Genomic DNA, 20,387 nt, shown 5'->3' with positions numbered 1-20,387 from the left:
AGATGTCTGACTAATATTAAGACACAAATATAATAGAGTTGAGAATATATATAAGGTATAAGCACAATGAAGCCCTCACTATTATCACAAATCAATGCATGTTCTTCAACCGTATATAATTAAAGACACATTAAACTAGTTCGTCCATAAAAGAAAATAATTAGTATTAAGATCAGCAAATTTCAAAATCATGGCTACTTAGGGGTTGTTCTTGATTAACCCATATGTATGACAAAATATACAAGGATGTGCGGTCAACTAAAATACCTGCCATCCAAATAACTGTCCCACGTGTAACAAACCCAATCTCCCAATCCCCACAAACCTACAATGCCGGCCATGAAAAAGCTCAAAGCTGGGATCGCCACTCCCCCTCTCTATACATTCATCTATGTTAACTCCCTTCCTTTTTCTTACTACACATTTTACAATGCTTTGATTTTTTTCACTTAGGTTCTTTTTTTGGTTTAATCACTCTTAACATTCTTATCTTATCCTTAACCAGATCTTCTATCATAATCTTTCTCAGTTCTTGTTTCCATGGGCAATCTGAAATTTTGGTAAAGTTTGCATCTTGGCATGTGGGTGACTTTGCTTGTTTCTGAAATCAGAAGAAGGATCTGTCATACTCAATTTTTGCCTAAAAATGTGGGTTCTTGTGGTGTTTCTGAGCTGTGATCAAGGAACAGTTACACAGCTGTCCATGTGAAGCCTCAAAACCAAGAAAAAATAATCAAGGGAAATCATGAAAATAAGGAAAGTGAATGTACATTTTTGAACTTGCTATTTCTGGTTTAAAGGTTACAAAATAAGGGATCTGTTGTATGTTTGATGGAGTGAATGGAAGAAATGATGGCACCAGGCACCAGTATGTTACCCTGTAATGGGGAAGTAGAGAATGGATTCTGTAAAGGAAATATGTCAGCAATTGAAGAGAATAAAGAAATATCTGATGATTTGAATCAGCCAAATGCAGGGAAGCCACCAAGAAACAATGCAGGGATGAGGCATTGTATTAGCCAAGCTAGCTTGGCAGGTACTTCTGCTGCATTGGTAAGTGGATCCAATTTCAAAAGACTCATTTTGCCGAAACATCATAGTTTGATCTTTGCTTGGTTTACTTAAAACTGAGATTCTTATGTTGTAGGTTTTCAAGTAATTCAGTTATGTATAAGTGACCAAGTCCTTTGTTTTCCATAGTCTCTGTGATGCATGTTATGTACTAAAGTTATATCCTTTAGCAGGACTTTGTATCAATTGCTTGAGGTGATCAGTGAAAACTTGTATGGTATTCCTTTTGTGGAAATGAACTATTTCAAAAACAAAAAAGGAAAATTGGATCGGATAATTACTTGTTAAAATTGTGTCTATTGCGCGGTGGTTCCTGGTCATTGTTCACTAGTGGCAATCCTAATTACTTGCTAACAACTATCAGTAATCTCTGGTTTTAAATCTTTCTTCCAAGGAGAAGTATCTTGGTGCTAATAGCAGTGAAAAGGAGATCCCAGTACAGACATTGTTCTTCATTATTGAGTAGCTTGATTTGCTCTAAGTGAACTGTTAAAAGATTTTCTAACTTCTGGCAACCGTTTTCAACTTTCAAGATTTTAATACCATGATTATGCCAACAATGACTTTGTAGGTCGCGTCATGAATTATAAGCTGTTGATGAACTGTCATTTATTTGCATTACAACAGTTAGCCTTGCCTATATGAATTTGTGCACGATGACTGTTTTGCAAGCATATCACCTTGTAGGTTGTTTAGCTGGAGAGGCTTTTCATCTGTCAGTGTGTGTTTATGCTGCTTGCTGATTGAAAGTTGTCTTTGTGTTATCAAATCTCTAGGAACCAAATACAGTAATGATCGGTCTGAGATCACCATCAAGTGACAATTGTGCTTATGTCCCCATCTTTCGCTCAGGAAGCTGTTCTGATATGGGACCCAAAACGTACATGGAAGATGAACATATCCGTGTTGATAATCTTCGGGAACATGCTGATGACTCCAAAGGTCTTCTTTCACAAGGAGCATTTTATGGTGTATGTTGTTTCTTATTTGATCCAAATTGTCAGTTTTTGAGGAAGAGCTAAAATGCCACATAATTTGTTGAAAGTTACATTCTGTATGTAATGTCAAAAGATGATTCTTGACTGATACGGCCTGATGTCACTAGGTTCTTTGACTGTCTTGTATTGAATTCTAGTACTAGTCATAAATTTAAAAATTCAGGATTAAAATTAGAAAGCTGAATATAATGAGCACTGGTGTTTTTAATAAAAACATATATTATTGGGTTCAAAGATTTCTATCTAGTTTTTGGTAGTTATATGATATCAACAAGAAATGTGCTAACTTGAAAAATCAACTCCTTGGATATTACTTGTCTGATTGTTGTTTTTGTACTTTCAGGTGTTTGATGGCCATGGTGGCGTTGATGCTGCATCATTCACTCAGAAGAATCTCCTTAAATTTATTGTAGATGATTCCCATTTTCCATCGATGGTAAAAAAAGCTGTCAGGAATGCTTTTGCAAAAGCTGATAATGCGCTAGCTGATACGAAGTCTCTTGATAGTACCTCTGGAACAACTGCTCTGGTCGCACTTATTTTAGGAAGGTAAGACATTGATCTGCTTCTGTGTAGTTCAGTCCTATGTTCTAATTCCTCATGTCGGAAGGGAGCAACAGGTAGTGAATCCATTACTGTCCCTAAACATTGTTTATGCAATATTATGAATATTTTGGGAGTTAATACCCTAAAACCTCCCTAAACTATCACGTTTTTGTCAGTTTCCTGCTTAAAATATCCGGTATCCCCCAAACCCCCCTAAACTATATTCTCCTTCATATTGAAACACCCTCGTTATATTTCTGGCAAACCGTGTGTAATAACTTGCTATTGCGCGCGTGATGGCTGACAAAGCTATCAAAAGGGCCCCACCTGACAGCATGTAACAACTAATTAAACCTTTCTTCCTCATTTATTCACTATTCTTCCTCCTTTTTTTCACCATTCTTCCCCATTTTTTCACCTTTCTTCTTCTTTTCTCCATCTGGTTCCATCTAAAATTCTCCCTCTCTTGTTATTACTGGATCTATTTTTTATCTTTCTCATTTTATTCTTCTTTCATTTATTACCCGAATTTATTTGAAAGAAGAAACACTCATTCAACAACTCACAAAAAAGATCTCTTTTTTTTTTGTTGATAAAATTGACTTGAAGTTACCCAGCAAATTTATACAATAATTTTGCAACAAAGAAGTTAGTTTTTAAAGAAGTAGTACATGTGCATATCTATTAATTTTTAAAGAATTAGTACCTGTGCATAGCTATCTTCTTCAAAGCAGCTCGAAGTTTTACCAATAATCTTCACTCAGTCAGAACTCCAATGAACCCTAGATTTTTAAGCAAACCCTAGTTTTTAATCCCCAATATCGAAACAAAAACAAAATAAGACTGAGCAATGGAGGGTTATTGGGAGGAAATCAAGGTTACAACCAAGCTTAATAGAGCAAATCGCTACTGAGAGGTATAGTATCCATCATCGGAAGAGAGGAGAGAAAAGGGGAATTGACGGAAATAATTTTATCCTACCCCTCTTTTTTTTGTTTCTAACCAGATAATATCCCTCTAATAATACTTAATTATTATTTAAAATAACTAATTAAGTCAATTTTTAGATTAAGCTAATTAACCCCACACATGGATTGCCACATGGCAAATATTTTTGATAATTTGGAGCGTGTAACACACACACTATTAGAAATATAACGAGGGTGTCTCAATATGAAGGAAAATATAGTTTAGGAGGTTTTTGGGGACACCGGATAGTTTAAGCAGGAAACTGACAATAACGTGATAGTTTAGGGGAGTTCTAGGATAGTTTTGGACTATTGTCTGTGTTCTGATCATATGGTAGAATACCTTTCTACTGAAAGGAAAGGCATCACCGAAACCTAAACACAAAGTTTATCAGGTTGGGGAATGTCGATAATGAAATAGAGGCAAGTTGAAAAATTGGAAGATAAAATGATGATAAAATTAGTGTAGCCGAAAATCATATCGCAATACTTGTTTTTCCTTAGCTTCGTAAGGAATGGCCACATATTAGTCGACTTTTCTTTTGGCATATCGGTTTTGCAACTTTTTCTAGGGATTCTCCAAATTTCTTTTTAGTTTACAGCTGACAAGGCTTTTATTTGATTCGAGATGAGAGTAGTTTGAACATGCGATAGGCCCTTATATATTTGAAGTTCATGGCCGAGTAAATGGCATTACTGCTTTGAAATGTGTAAGTCCATCGTGCAAAAGTGATCTTCCTATTGATTTCGGCCTTCAAATTACATACCATGCAGGGGCAAACCTTTCACGTTTTAGTTATGATTTTCATTTACAATGACACATTTGGACTTACATCCATGAATTTATTACATTTATCTTTCCTGCGTATCCCACTTAGTTGTCTCAAATTGTAACTTGCACTCATTTATTTGTTATATTTTCTTTTGTAATACACAGGACCATGCTGATAGCTAATGCTGGGGACTCTCGAGCTGTACTAGGGAAGCGCGGAAGAGCAATTGAATTGTCAAAAGATCACAAGCCAAATGCTACTTCCGAGAAATTGAGAATTGAAAAACTAGGAGGAACGATTTTTGATGGCTACCTCAACGGACAGCTGTCAGTTGCCCGAGCACTGGGTGACTGGCACATAAAGGGCACCAAAGGTTCAAAGGGCCCCTTAAGCTCAGAGCCGGAGTTCGAAGAGGTGGTCCTGTCAGAAGAGGATGAGTTCTTAATAATTGGCTGTGATGGCTTATGGGATGTCATGAGTAGCCAATACGCAGTAACAATCGTAAGAAAGGAGCTCATGCTGCATAATGATCCCGAGAAATGCTCAAAATTTCTTGTCAAGGAGGCACTAAAGCGTAACAGTTGTGATAATCTAACCGCTCTTGTAATTTGCTTCTCTCATGATCCGCCACCTCGAATTGAAATACCAAGAACTACAAGGAGGAGAAGTATATCAGCTGAAGGACTGGATCTTTTAAAGGGGGTGTTGAGTGACATATGAAAAGGAGACTTTGGTAACTGTTTATAGAGATAACTTAGCATACACCATAGGTCAGCAATTTTTCTGAGTTTCTGCTGTCCATGGTTCATATTGATCCTTGCTGAAAAACACAGAGCTCCTGTAACCTTGGAGCCTCAAGGAACTCGATGTTTGTCCTTTTTCTCTTACTATTCTTTGAATGTTATGTGCTGATTATTATCATTATAAGATGCAAGATCCATTCATAGCCAAAGGGGTTCAGTCTGGTCTTGTGAAGGGACTGACCATAATCTATTAAATGAATGGATTGTGTTTTCCTCCCCTCCAGAACTCAAAAGTAAAAGGTTTCCTTTTCCTTTCTCTACAAAATGATTGTAAAGCTGAGCATGCAAACAAGATGGATGCTCTTGGTATGTCACTTTTGTTACATAGCTTCTGTGTTTTGGATAACTTGCCAAAAAGGGAACAGACCCTTTGGTCTTCAAGAATTTAGCCTTAGCATGAACTGTAGGCTACTCGATTTATGTGCTTTTCATCCTCCACACAAGCTCAATAGCACATCATGTGCTGCACATGCATAACAAATCTACTCACTTGTACAAGTGGAACTTCTCTAAATGCACACTTGAGTAATGAAGCCTCAAATAGCTAGTAGTAGTTTTGAAATGAACAGTTCTGTATAAAGCACAATTCATAAATCATTTCTATGTTGGACAATTCTTAGATTATGTTGAATTTTATCAAATTCATTTTCAATCTTAAAATGAATAGTTCTTGTATAAAACTATAAAAAAAAATTCTTTTTAGTTCAAATTGAACTATAAGGAACATGACACCCTTCTCTCCCACTTCACACTTTAGAATGCACCACTCTTATTAAGATAAAACAAGCTGTCACAACTTTTTAACCTGAATTAAGATATAACAGAACTCAATAGTTACAGAATAAATCAGAAACTGGTAAGATCTCTAACATGAAACTTAAATCATCTTTTATAAGAGACTAAATTCCAACGGGCTAATAGCCGGTTTGGCCAAGCTTCTCCAAATTCAAAAGCATTTTTTTCTTCTTCAATAAAGTGCTCTTTTTTTTCCCAAAGTTGAAGTGTTTGGCCAAACTTTTAGAAGAAAAAAGTTTTGAGCAGAAGCAGAAGCAGTTTTGGAGAAGCAGAAAAAATAGTTTCTCCCCCAAAACACTTTTTTGAAAAGCACTTTTGAGAAAAATACAGTTAGAAGTGCTTTTTAAAAGCTTGGCTAAATATTAAATTGTTGCTCATAAGGGCTTTTCAAATTAATTAGCCAACACAAATTATTTCTCACCAAAAGTACTTTTGAGAAAAACACTTCTCGAAATAAGCTAATTTTTGAAGCTTGGCCAAACAGGCTATAAATGAAAGAGAAATTTTTAGAAACCACTATAGTTAAGTGGCTATTAACGTATTATAGCTACAATATCCATATTTACTAGTCGTAGCTACAGTTTCGTTGCTACTATGTTGTATTCCATGTATTCGCGCGACTGTATTTATAAATACAGTGAGGTAATCCGCCTAAAAATAGGGATAACAACTGTTTAATTTTGTATTCCATTTATTCGCACGACTGTACTTATAAATACAGTGAGATAATCCGCCTAAAAATAGGGATTATATCTGTTTAATTCTATATTCCATGTATTAATGCGACTGTATTTATAAATACAGTGAGGTAATCCGCCTAAAAAATAGGGGTTGCAGATGTTTAATAACGGAAAGCACAATATTAAATTATATTCAATTTCACTATATTGAATTCAATTGTATTCAAACAACAAAAAATTAAGAAAATAGGGTGTATACCACTCTATTCAATTCAGTTGTATACACTATATTCAATTCATCTATCTTCCATAGCGCTTTTGACTTTTGAAATGATACATAGATCTGAAACTTTTAGTTTTGAGTAAATTGAATACAGTGTATCAATTCTTCCATCGCGCCATGGATAGATCTGAAGCAAAGAGAATAGATTTGAAGCGAAGAGGGAGTAGGAGAACGGATCTGGCTATGGCTACTGATTGAGCTTTTGGAAGTCTGAAGCAGAGTCGCCAGAGAAGAAGAAAATCTGAAGTAGAGTCGCCGGAAATATGAACAGATCTGGCCATTGCGGTGAGTCGTCGGAGAAGACGGCGACCTTGCCGAAGAGAGATGGAAAAAGGAGAGAGATTTGAGGGAAAAGAGAGAGGGTTGAGGGAAAAGAGAGAGGGTTGAGGGAAAAATTGAGGGATCAGTTGTATATATTTGTACTTTTCTATAAAATATAAAAAGTGGCTATAAATAATAATATTTTTAAAGTGTTTTGGCTTATAATAAATAAGGTGTGTTATTTAGCTATAGGGTGTAAAATTTTCTAAATGAAAGAGGCAACTCAAAGCTTCAAACTGTTTTTTTTGTAAAAATTACGCAGGACGTCCTATTTGGTCGCCCCTATTTAACCTATACCCACTTTTTAAACAACTTCAGGCCTCTTTCTCCTCGTTCGTTTTCTTCTTCTCCTCCTCAACCTCCTCCTCCTCCTTCTTCTTCTTCAATGATTTTATATGGTGATTGTGAACATATTTTAATGTAGTTTATGATGTTTTATAATGGTGAATTGTTATGACGCTTTATTTTTTACTATTGCTTAGGATTTCTTCTTCTTCTTTTTCTTAATTGCTAAATGGGTTCATTAGATTTTGACAAATTGATGATTGGGTTTGTTCATGATGATATTTGGAGGTTATGTTTCAAATTTGAGCTCTTTTGGAGTAGATTTAGGTATTAAGTCGTATATTGGATTGTTATAATTCGACGAACAAATTTCTGTTTCTGGGCAATTTGCACTTTAGGCCTATTTGGCCTTAAGTGCATAAAATCGTTGGTTGCACTTCAGACCTTTTGGCCTTAAGTGCATCTGAAGTGCAATTTTTCACTTCAGATCTATTGGCCTTAAGTGTAGCCGAACGTTTGTTGCACTTCAGGCCTTTTGGCCTTAAGTGCATCTAGAGTGCAATTTTTCGCTTCAGACTTATTGGCCTTAAGTGTAGAAAAACGTTTGCTGCACTTCAGACCTTTTGGCCTTAAGTACATCTGAAGTACAAATTTTCACTTCAGACTTATTGGCATTAAGTGCATGAAACCATTGGGTACACTTTAGACCTATTTGGCCTTAAATGCACCTGAAGTGCAAATTTTCACTTCACACTTATTGGCTTTAAGTGACTGAAAATGTTTGTTGCACTTTAGACTTTTTGGCCTTAAGTGCATCTGAAGTGCAATTTTTCACTTCAGACTTATTGGCCTTAAGTGCATATGAAGTAGAATTTTTTACTTTAGACTTATTAGCCTTAAGTGCCTGAAACCATTGGTTGCACTTCAGACCTATTTGGCCTTAAGTGTATTTGAAGTGCAATTTTTTTACTTCAGACTAATTTTTTTTTAACTTCAGACCCGATAAGTCTGAAGTTGATCGTAAAGTGGGTACGCTTGCAAACTTTTTTGCAAAGTGGGTATAGGTTCAATTGTGACCCCAAAATCGGGTATAAATGCAAAAGCCCCGTTTTTTTTACTTCTTATTGACCAAAATGAGGCAGCCCATAACATTATGGGCCATAAGCCCATAACTTAAAAAAGCACCACAAATGAACAAAATGCCTCCAATCACCGGCGCAGCTAAAGCAGTAGCGAAACCCCACTCTTACGCCGCCTCATTTTGCAGAATGGCGACACTAAAAGAGATCTTAACGCGCCGCCCCCTATCAGCCACGATCCGTCTCACCGTCGATGCAGGTGCAGCTAAGCCCGGCCCACCAGTAGGACCGGCCCTGGGTCAATACAAGCTCAACTCCATGGCTTTCTGCAAGGACTTCAATGCTCGGACCCAGAAGTTCAAGCCCGGTACACCTATGGCCGTCACCATATCGGCGTTCAAGGACGGGACTTTCGAGTTCACCGTTAAGTCTCCGTCAGTTACTTGGTACCTAAAGCAGGCTGCTGGAATTGAGCTGGGAAGTGGCCGCCCTGGTCATGTAACGGCATCAACTCTAACCCTAAAGCACGTTTATGAAATTGCTAAAATCAAACAGAGTGATCCGTTTTGCCAGTACATGCCTTTGGAGTCGATTTGTAAGTCTATTATTGGGACGGCGAATTCTATGGGGATTAAAGTTCAGAAAGAGCTGGATTAAATGAAACTATTGAACTGTCTTTTTGCTATTACTGTAGCTTTTGTACTAAGATTTGGAAATTAAGAGTAGTAAAGTTGGTTGAAGTAATGATTTTGCTGTTTAAGGAAGCATGATATGGATTATGGATGTTTTCTTAGCAATAAAGATAGCTTTTTTTGAAGTTCATTAGAGTTGTTTGAGCAAGCCTAATGCTTTTTTGATCATACTGTTATAGTGAATCGAGAAGAATGGGATAACCTATGTCAGTTCTACTGTCTCTCCTTTTTCTATTTGTGTGTGTAAGCGTTAGTTCTCGTAGATAGAGCCGATAATGGAAAATTAGGCCTTTCATTTTGCTATTGATACAAGGCCTGATACCATGATAATATTCCTCATATGTGCAGTTTGGTTTAGGGAAATGTTCCTTGTTAGGTTAGTGCAGTAAGAAGGATGTAGCTGAGGAATAGTGGTTACTAGAGTGGTGTTAAGACATACTGATTCATACTTGGTGCATGTTGTCACAACTTATTTTGGATTTTTGAACTGTATGTTCAAGTAACTGGCTGTGTTCGGCTGTTGCTTTGGGTACGCCTGCCAGAATTGGAATATACAGAGAAGATTAGCATGACTCCCGCTCAATGATGACACCTACAAAAAGGGCAAAAGGTTCAACAGTAACTGCCTGTGTTTATCACAGAATAAGACAGGGTCTGTAGTGTTTTCTCACGGGTTCTTTTCCTTGTTAGCTCGTTTATTTGATAAGTTTGATGAGTTCTCTGCTGTTAGTTTTGTCATTCATCTAGAAAGCACTCCGTGCAATTTTTTGGCCAAGTCTTCCATTTCTACATTTGCGTTTTCACAATTTTTTTTACTCTTCCATTGGAGGTAGTCTCTAATCTTAGTCTTCTAAAATAGACCATATCTTTAATGCCCTAATGTAAGTATAGATTCCATAGCCAGCTCTTGCATCGAGTTGGGAGCTTGATGTCTGTCTTATGTTTAATTATCAGTCCCTCTTAGCTGCCTGTGTATTTTCTTTGCCATATTCTATTCTTTTCCTCATTTTATACGTCTAAGTTTCATGGCAGGAGATTGTAAGCCAGTTGTCAGGTTTGCTCATTGATTGCCATTTTCCATTAGTGTTGTTCGTTAACTATGTATACTTGCATCATAGTAAGAGGCAAACAAAAAACCAAACTAGCTGAAGCCAGAACTTTGCTAGTTCTTTTATAGTATCAGATACAAATTTAAGCACCTTAGCTGAAAGTATGGCTTCTGTTTAACAATATGAAGAGGATAGGCAGACTAACTGAGAGAACTCTGATGGTTTTAATTGACCGACCTTGTCAGCATAAGTATTTAATTGGGTACGAAGAATTCTGATCTTGACTTTTGATGTTTATGTGTCTTGCATTTTCCTTCTAGTATAGGGCATGAAGGAATGATTCTTCATGCTATGATAGCAAGACGTGGTGGGTTGAGTTTGAGTTTTATGGCTTTATTTGAAGTTACTGTTTTATGTGGTACTAGTTTTTGTTAACCTAGAGAGTCCTGGAAAGATTTGCATTTTGCAAATCTTACTTTGGGTAGCAGGAGAATGTATTGTTGTATCATGAACACTGGTGTTAGATGGTAAAATTCACTTTTCCTTCTGGTGTAGAGAAGCAGTTTCCGATAGACCCTCGGCTACCTCACTCCAAGAACTCCCCACCTTGCTCTTGGGGTGACTCGAATTCAAAACCTCTTGGTTGGAAGTGGGGGGCTAGAACAACCCACTTTTGTCAGTACTTTTCCTTCTGGTATGAAGAAGGGAAAAAGGACTCTAAACACACACTACCTTTGTGCTTGCAAAAGTAGCATGTTTCCGATAGTAGTTATTGGCAGCGGTGGTTGTTGCTAGTCCATATTCATGTTTGTGCGAATGAGGTTTCTGTCTTTTTAGGAATGATATACCCTGCTTGAGGTTAATAATCCGAGGTGTATTAATTCCACTGAAATCTTGAAAGCTGTTTCTCAGACTTGTAATCTAGATAGCTGTTCCCTAAAGAAGTGCATCTCAGTTTCTCTGAAATCTTGAAAGCTGGTTGTTTAGACTTATAATTTTTGCTGATGTTTCCTATCTCGTTATTTTTTTATGTCATATGGAAAATTTAAGAAAAGAAATTGTTGAGTGAGTTGCATTTATGGTCCAAATGTATACAACAAAGTGCTACTTGTAATTCACGCGCGAGGTGGGCTGACTAAGTAGGATGTTTAGTTGATGTGCATTATAAAAGGCTTGATGTTTATTGGAGAAATCTTAAAGGGGTTGTTTATGTATTTCGTAAAAATGGTACTTTTCCTGATTACCGTTCATTGTTAATTTCTGTCATGTTAACAAAAAAAAAAAATTAAAAAATGGAGTTGGCTAGAAAGCAATAAGCCAAATCCAGTCCTTTCTAGAGACATGACTTTGACTAGGTATGGATTGAATGGCGCATATCTTTGCGATGCTCTTATATTTTATGAAGCAAATTAGTTCAACTAAGAATACACAAACTGTTCAAAGGTGAATATTAGTAATACATTTTGACGCTATAAAGGGTTTTTTTAAATAAAAAAAAAACTTCAGGGATCATCTTGGTTCAATATGATACCAGGGTCAAATATTCCAGACTCTAAAAGCTACCTTTGTGGTTGCAAAACTAACAAATTGGGTGCAATATAACATCAGTGTTAAATATTCAAGTCTAATTTGTGGTTGCAAAATTAAGCGACGTTTACATAAAAAAGGGTTGTGTCCAGATCATTGCAAAGGAACAGTGGCATTATCCCCAAGGTCTCAAGTTGCTTTCTCAATCTTTTTCTTGTATCTTAATGGGAAAGGACAATATTTAGGATTTAGCCAGGGCAAGTCGCCCCATCGTCCCAAAAAAGAGTTTAAAAGAGCAAAAGTCTGAAAGGACAGAATCCCTTATCCAAAAGGGGAAGATAAGTGATCAGCCAAAAAAAATTTGAGGTGCTGATTTGACGATAAGACATTGAAAAAACGAACGATGACCTAGAAAAAGGCAATCTTACTTGATTATTTAAATAAAAAATAGTACTCCACTAAAGAAGAGAAAAATAAATCAATTCTCAATATGCTTTTGGATATTCAATGAGTTGCTGTGAGTTTTCTTGAATGCTTTTTTTCTTTTTGGAAAATATCACTGAATCTACTTTTTTGTTTTTACCATCAAAACTCCAGATATTTTTCCCGACAAGTCCTGTAAAGTAGGACTCTAGGATTATTATGTTACCTGCCAATGCTATCGTGAATTGGAGAGTACTAATGGCTTAACACATCTGTAGAATATATCCTGCAAACTTTTGAGCACACAAATGAGAAGGTTAAACATAAATACATAATTAGTGTTTACCTTATCAATAAAAAAGCATAAATACATAGTTAGATTCGTTTATATGGGTATTAGGCAGAAGAACTTCATGGAAGATTATAATAAAAGTGAATTTCTAGTGATACATATACGATTAATATTCTTTCGCCCGAAAAATATAGGGCAAAATACAAAATTGGTCAATCCGCTAAAATAAATTGTATTTGCTAGCCAAAAAGTATATAAAATTTGTATACAAAACACATATATATAAACAATATACATTTTTGTCTGCGTATTATTTTTGGGAACAACTAAAAATATACATTTTTCAAAATTATATTATAGATAGGTGAAAAATATATATTTTATATACATGTACTATATGCTGAATTCTTTTTTTCTTCTTCGTATATTTACTTTCTTATATTTAGATTCTCCTTGCTAAAAATCCTATTGTATTAGGTCTTTATAATAAAACCATTTTTTTATCCTACGGTGCAACGTATCCACACTCCACAGTGATGCTGGTGTTGCTTTCTTGTTCCTACCACAATTTTTTTAGCATTTTACTTATTTTAATTATAATTGTTGGTAGACAAGTCACTGTTAGCGAAGCCTTTATAGACCATTTTACCAGTTTTCATGAATCATGATAGAGTGAAAGCAACGTTCTTATCATCTTTTTAGTTCAACCACAAACCTAAGAGAGAGAACGAAAAAAGAAGAAAAAAGTGAAAGCAATCCTCCTGCAATTTTTGGTTATGTAACACTTACCTTTCTGATGTTTCCTATATTACAGAAATCTCTATTATTTATTTAAATTTGTCTAAATTAAGGCCATGTTTTCTAAGGGTATACCAACTCTACCCTAATCATTGGCAAATTGTCTGTTATATATGAAGCATATTATCAAAATCTTGAACCTTTCGACTTTCAAATCTGACTTTCATTTAGCATGTATAAGTAAAAGATAAATAAATCTAAAACGAATAAAGTAAGCGTCAAGTCATAAGTCATAACATGTACAATCAGGAGAAGAATTAGTATTAGTGATCAACTAACACCCTAAAAATATGAGCATATTTTTAATATTTGAGAGACATTTAAATGAAGGATCATCTTATCCTAGAATATTTATTGCTAAAACAAAACTTTGAAAAAAATGAGAGATAATTCACTTGGATACTTGGTCTGATATAAACAATATTCTTGAGGGCTAAATTCAATAAATTAAAGTTCCCATCTTTTAGGTATTTTAATGGTCTCGTCAGACCAAAATTAAAATAAGAGAAATTTATGTACTATTTGAATATGTATTTTATTTATATCCGATTGTCGTCACTGTTCATTTTTGTCCGTGTTTGAATAATTTAAACTTGCTCTGATCAATTTGGAAATCTTACAGCTCCGCAGGTCCCCCCACATATTCAACACGCTCCCACAGCCGTCGGCTGCCTTAAGACTATAATATAGCTCAGGAAAAAACCATTCCACACTCCAAGTTTTCTATCTCTCTGTTTTCTATCTCTCTAGAAGATTCACAAAGAGCAAGAAAAGAGGAAAAAGATTCAATCTTGACCTTTGTTCTTGTATATCAAATCTAAACTTTTGATCTTTTTTCTGAGTTTGTGTAAAATTTGCATTAGATTGGTTTGGATTCTTGATTTGGAGATAAGACTATGGGGTTTGAGAAAGATGAAGCAAGTTCATCTTCCCATGTATTGAGCATCCCAAAAGAAGATACACCACTTTTAGGCAAGACTCAACACCTCTCTTCTCCTTCAAAAACTTTTGCTAATGTTTTCATAGCAATAGTTGGAGCTGGAGTTCTTGGTCTTCCTTACACTTTTAAGAGAACTGGATGGGTTTTAGGTTCAATTATGCTCTTCTCAGTTGCTTTTCTTACCTACTACTGTATGATGCTTTTGGTTTATTCAAGGCGTAGGATTGAATCCCAACTCAAAGCTGCAAAAGTTTCATCTTTTGGTGACTTGGGATTTGCTGTGTGTGGACCTGTTGGGAGATTTGCTGTTGATGCTATGATTGTTCTATCCCAAGCTGGTTTTTGTATCAGCTACTTGATTTTTGTAGCTAATACTTTAGCATATTTGTTTAATTACTCTATCACAAAACCAGATCCTACAATCTTGGGATTTTCACCCAAATCAGTGTATATTTGGAGCTGTTTCCCATTCCAGTTGGGGTTGAACTCAATTCCAACACTGACCCTTTTAGCCCCTTTGAGCATATTTGCTGATATTGTTGATTTAGGAGCTATGGGTGTAGTAATGGTTGAGGATGTGATGATTTACCTTACAAACAGACCAGTTCTTGAAATGTTTGGTGGGTTCAATGTGTTTTTCTATGGTCTTGGTGTAGCTGTCTATGCTTTTGAAGGGATTGGAATGGTTTTGCCTCTGGAATCAGAGACAAGAGACAAGGACAAATTTGGGAAAATCTTGGGTTTAGCAATGGCTTTCATATCATTGATGTTTGGTGCTTTTGGAATATTAGGTTATTTTGCTTTTGGAGAAGATACTAAGGATATAATCACTACAAATCTTGGGCAAGGTTTGCTCAGCAGTTTGGTTCAAATTGGCCTTTGCATAAACTTATTTTTAACTTTCCCATTGATGATGAATCCAGTTTATGAAGTAATGGAAAGGAGATTTTGTGAAGGCAGTTACTGCTTGTGGATTAGATGGCTTGTGGTTTTGGCAGTTACTTTTGTGGCATTAGTAGTGCCTAATTTTGCTGATTTCTTGTCACTTGTTGGGAGCAGTGTGTGTATTATTTTGGGGTTTGTTTTGCCTGCTTTGTTTCACCTGATTGTGTTTAAGGATGAGCTGAGCTGGCATGGTTTGGCTTTTGATTCTGCTCTTATTGTTATGGGCACTGTTTTTGCAGTCTATGGCACTTCTTCTTCCCTAATGGAGATCTTAGCAAAAAAGGCTTAGTTTTTCCCATAGCATTTCAGAAGATGTATATTATGAACTCTTGGTTTAGATTGAGTTCAGATTACTTTTTTAAGAGATTATTTTCATTCCTAAGCAAAGAGTAAGCTCACTCTTTGTTCTTATTAGTAATAAGTTTGTTAAGCTATCCTTTCACAAATGATATAAAGGATTGGTGTGAGGGGTCTGAGATTCATATTCATGTGGTTATTTATTGCAAGACATTATATTGCTTAATTGGCCAATTTGGTTTTCTCTTCTTAATACTTGGTACTTGTTATGTTATGCATATATAATATGCTATGGGAATTGACCACATTTGATAATCTCTATTTTCTAGAAATGAAGTTTTGATTAATTATTGGTTCCCTTTTGAAGTTTAAGGTTGAAGCTTCTTTGTGTTTCCTCTCCATCTTTGCTTAGGAATGATTATGATAGAAATACAAGATCATTTCAAGCTCTTATGAGTTTGAAAATATAGCAGCAGAGAAATAAGCAAAGCAGAACACATTAGCTTGTTGAAAGTTATCATGTGGAGTTGATGAGTTGATAAATGTTCATGAGTACATGAGTTTATTCTTATACTGAACAAGGTGAGAAGCGGTGTCCGGTACCCACATTGGAACCCGACTAAATCTCAATTCGCATCGGGAAGTCCCACCTTGGAGGTGAAGTACTTCCTAGCAAAGGCGACTCCATACTGAGGGTTCAAACCCGAGACTTCTGCTTAAGGAAGAAGGAGTACCTACCACTCCACTACAATCCGTGTTGGTAAGGTGAGATCTACTTATGACAAAGTAAATATCAAGTGAAGGCATGAAATAATGCTTTAAAATCAACATGGTCCTACACCCAATTTCACTTACAAGTTTATAACAAATAAACTAACACTGTTTGAGGCTGCATTAGACACTGCCATCAGATTTTGTTCCAACTACAATATCACTCTACTGAACTTCTCTATCAAGGTTTGTGACAAAATCTTTCTCTGGTGCAGTGACGCAGATGTTACTTTTCTTGTTCCAACCATAAACTTTTTTAGCTTTTTAGTTATTTTAATTCATTGAAAGATAAACTTGACAATTACAAATGCTTTTAAAAAGAGAGTGGAAATCTTCCTTATAAGGATGATACCAACAACTATAGGTTGAAGAAGATCATAAAGGATACTTCACATATGATGAACCAGGCCAATATTAGCCTTGTGCATTGCTTCAGGGAGGCAAATGAAGTAGCAGATTCTCTAGCAAAATTGGCGACTACTAACTCTGAAGCCAAAGTATACATTTCTTTCCAACAACTCCCAAAAGGAACTAAAGATTCTTTTGTGCTTGACAAACACCGGATGCCTACTGTTAGGCTTAAGTATGACAAAGCAAATTTTTTGTTAGCTAAGTAGTAAATGTCTTGTAATTTAACAGAGGCGCAAACTAATGTAACAACCTCTGTTTGATGTATATAGTGTGTTGTAATCCTTGGAGGTAAGGCTCACATCCCCCTCCTATCTTTTGGAAATAAATACAACACCCCATGAAACCTGGGAAATTCTATTAAAAAAAAAAAAGAGAAGAAATCTTCCTTATAAAAATGCTTTCATATATCACACTTGCCTCTTTTATGTGGCCATTATTATAGAAAATCTTCCTTATTTTCAACTTTTTATTTAATTAATTATTAATACGAGGCATGTTGATGCGAATTAAAGTGATATTGGCAACTAATGAAGTATAGAGGCAGATCTACAATTTTTATAACATGGGTACACCACTAAAGAAAGGATAAAAAAGGAAGTATTAAGTGGAAATTGATCCTTATTTCTCTAGGTAAATAACTCAGCATTCAACCAAGTGCACCATTTAGCCTATACTTTTTGGCGGAGAGACCATGGGTTCACGTGCCTTATATATTGGACTATAAATCCGCGTCTGATGGAGTATGGTAATGGATCCCGAAATATTGTCCGGTATGCAACAATATACGTACGAAAGAGTAGAAAATGTGAAAAAATTCTAGTACTTTTCATTTTTATTTTATTTATATAATATTAGCATGAGATGGAATTAAATAGAAAAATATGATAAGAATTCATATAATCTACTGTAACGACCCGTCCGGTCGTTTTGAGTATTACAGCCTCGTTCCTCCGTTCACTACTCAATTTATGCTTTATAGCTGTTGTATGACTTATTGAGTTAGTTAGTTCGGATCCGGAGAAAATTCAGAGTGAAATGAGACACTTAGTCTCATATTTGAAAACCTAAGTTAGAAAAGTTGACCGGAGGTGGACTTATGTGAAAACGACCTCAGATTTGAATTTTGATGATTTCAATAGTTCTGTATGGTGATTTTGGACTTAGGAACGTGTCCGAAAAATTATTTGGAGATCGGTAGAGAAATTAGTCTTGAAATAACGAAAGTTGAATTTTTGGAAAGTTTGACCGGGGGTTTGACTTTTTGATATCGGAATCCGATTTCGAAAATTTTTATAGCTCTGTTATGTCATTTATGACTTGTGTGCAAATTTTGAGGTCAATCAGACTTGATTTGATAGATTTCAACATCGAATGTAGAAGTTGGAAATTCTTAAGTTTCATTAAGATTGAATTGGGGTGTGATTTATGATTTTAGCGTTATTTGATGTGATTTGAGATTTCAACTAAGTCCGTATGATATTTTAGGACTTGTTGATATGATTTGACGGGTCCCGATGGGCTTGGTTGTATTTGTTTGGATCATTGGTTGAGAGACTAGTAAAGTTAAGAAATTTGAGAGTTTGACCATGGTCAATATCGGGTTAAGACGATCTCTTTTCAGCGTTTTAAGTGCGCGAGCAGGTCCGTAGCATGTTTTATGATTGAAATTCATATATGGTTTGTGTCAGGGAGGTTCCGGATGAGTTTTAGGGTGGTTTCGGATCATTTGAGAGAAGTTTGTGTTTGCTGGTTTCTGGTGAGGTAATGTTCATTCGCAATTGCGAACAATTTATGGCAATTGCGAACCATTTATGGCAATTGCGAAAACATTGTTCATTCGCAATTGCGAACCATTTATGGCAATTGCGAAAACACTGTTCATTCGCAATTGCGAACAATTTATGGCAATTGCGAAAATACTGTTCATTCGCAAATGCGAAGTTTTTGTCCGCAAATGTGAACCTGGACAGAATGTTTAAGATCTGAAAATGGGACTTTGTCCCATTTTCTATTTTTACCGATTTGGAGCTCGGATTGAGGCGAGTTTTGAAAGATTTTCAGAGAAAATATCGGGATAAGTGTTCTTAACTCAATTTTGGTTAGATTACCCAAATCCATCACAGTTTTTATCATTTAATTGGTGAATTAAGTTGGAAAAGTTTGAAAACCCTCTTGGATAAATTTGAGGATTTGAGGGCCGAATTGTTATCGGAATTTAGTAATTTTGGTATGGTTAGACTCGTGGTTGAATGGGCGTTCATATTTCGTAACTTTCACCGGATTCCGAGACGTGGGCCCCATGGACAATTTTTGAGCTAAATTTCATATTTTTATGGAAAATTAGCATTTTCTTATGGAATTAATTCCAATAAATTTTATTAACTGAATCAAATTAATTGTGGCTAGATTCGAGGTGTTTGGAGGCCAATTCACAAGGTAAAGGCATAGCGGAGTAAAGAATTACACGGTTTTAGGTAAGTAACACTTCTAAACTTGATTCTGAGGGTATGAATCCCCGAATTTGGTATGATATAAATTGTTTGAAGATGACACATACGATAGGTGACGAGCATGTGGACGTGCACCATATAAATTGTGTCTTAAATAAATCCTGTGCAGTTGTAAGATTAATGAATCATGTTATTATCTGAACATTCTCCACGTGTTAGAGAAATTGAGTTGAGACTCCTAATAAAGATCATGTTTAGGCTACGTGCCAATATTTTGGGACCCATGGGGTCGTGTTGCTGTTGAATTAATTATTCCAAAATATACATTTCACATTCAGTAATATTTGTCCATTGTGAGAATATTTATGGGATTGAGCTGCGCGACGCAGCAGGCCATAATAGCTTTATACATTACTATTTTATGGATGGGGTTGCCCGCCTGCAGCATCCTTATAGGCTTTATACATTACTATTTTATGGATGGGGTTGCCCGCCTGCAGCGGCCTTATAGGCTTTATTATTTTATGGATGGGGACTGCCCGCCTGCAGCATGCCTTATAGGCTTTACTATTTTATGGATCGGGGTTGCCCGCCTGCAGCAGGCCTTATTGGCTTTATTATATAATGGATCGGTACTGCTCGCCTACAGCACGCCTTATTGGCTTTATTATATAATGGATCGGGGCTACCCGCTTGTAGCAGGCCTTATTGGCTTTATTAGTATACGAATAGGGACTGCCCGCGTGCAGTTGGCCATATCGGCTTTATATCACGCTTGGGCTGAATGAGCCACTCCGGAGTCTGCACACACCTCCAGTGAGTGTAGATAATTATATATATTCGGGATGGACTTCCCAGGGCATGGACTTGCCTTACTTACGATGATCATATATATATTCGTGATGAATTTTTTAAGGGCATGGACTTGCCTTACTTATTTATATTGTAATGAATTTACCTGGACATGGATCTTGTCCATATCATTTCCATTTGGGGATAAATTACCCCAGGGCTGGATTGGCCTTATACGGTACTGAGTGACTGACTGCCAGTCGATATGTATATATATACGGGTTGGAACACCCCTGGGCTGGATTGGCCATAAACTGTATCGAGTGACCGAATAATTTGTGACCAGTATTTACATGAGGTCTTTCTACTAGGATGTCATATTCCTCATATCATACAGT

The 20,387-nt window shown here is 36.1% G+C and overlaps 3 protein-coding genes and 1 pseudogene across 3 annotated transcripts; all 4 read left to right on the top strand.

Moving 5' to 3' along the window:
* The first annotated feature begins 373 nt into the window (after positions 1-373).
* Positions 374-5,308, top strand: LOC104086311 (probable protein phosphatase 2C 47). Its single transcript, XM_009590550.4, has 4 exons — positions 374-1,053; positions 1,848-2,042; positions 2,413-2,618; positions 4,521-5,308. The coding sequence occupies exons 1-4, from the start codon at positions 841-843 to the stop codon at positions 5,074-5,076; spliced, it is 1,170 nt and encodes a 389-aa protein (XP_009588845.1). The 5' UTR covers positions 374-840; the 3' UTR covers positions 5,077-5,308.
* A 3,399-nt stretch (positions 5,309-8,707) lies between these two features.
* LOC104086312 (large ribosomal subunit protein uL11m) lies at positions 8,708-9,424 on the top strand. The gene has a single exon (XM_009590551.2). The coding sequence runs from the start codon at positions 8,714-8,716 to the stop codon at positions 9,257-9,259; it is 546 nt and encodes a 181-aa protein (XP_009588846.2). The 5' UTR covers positions 8,708-8,713; the 3' UTR covers positions 9,260-9,424.
* A 389-nt stretch (positions 9,425-9,813) lies between these two features.
* LOC117274214 (U6 spliceosomal RNA) lies at positions 9,814-9,910 on the top strand (annotated as a pseudogene).
* Positions 9,911-14,022: 4,112 nt separating this feature from the next.
* On the top strand, positions 14,023-15,750 carry LOC104086313 (amino acid transporter AVT3B-like). Its single transcript, XM_009590552.4, has one exon. It carries the CDS (start codon positions 14,280-14,282, stop codon positions 15,555-15,557), a length of 1,278 nt encoding a protein of 425 aa, XP_009588847.1. The 5' UTR covers positions 14,023-14,279; the 3' UTR covers positions 15,558-15,750.
* Positions 15,751-20,387: the final 4,637 nt, after the last annotated feature.

This window comes from Nicotiana tomentosiformis, chromosome 2 (genome assembly GCF_000390325.3).
Source record: "Nicotiana tomentosiformis chromosome 2, ASM39032v3, whole genome shotgun sequence".
In the NCBI taxonomy this organism is placed as follows: Eukaryota; Viridiplantae; Streptophyta; class Magnoliopsida; order Solanales; family Solanaceae; genus Nicotiana; species Nicotiana tomentosiformis.
This window is presented reverse-complemented; position numbering and strand designations above follow the sequence as displayed.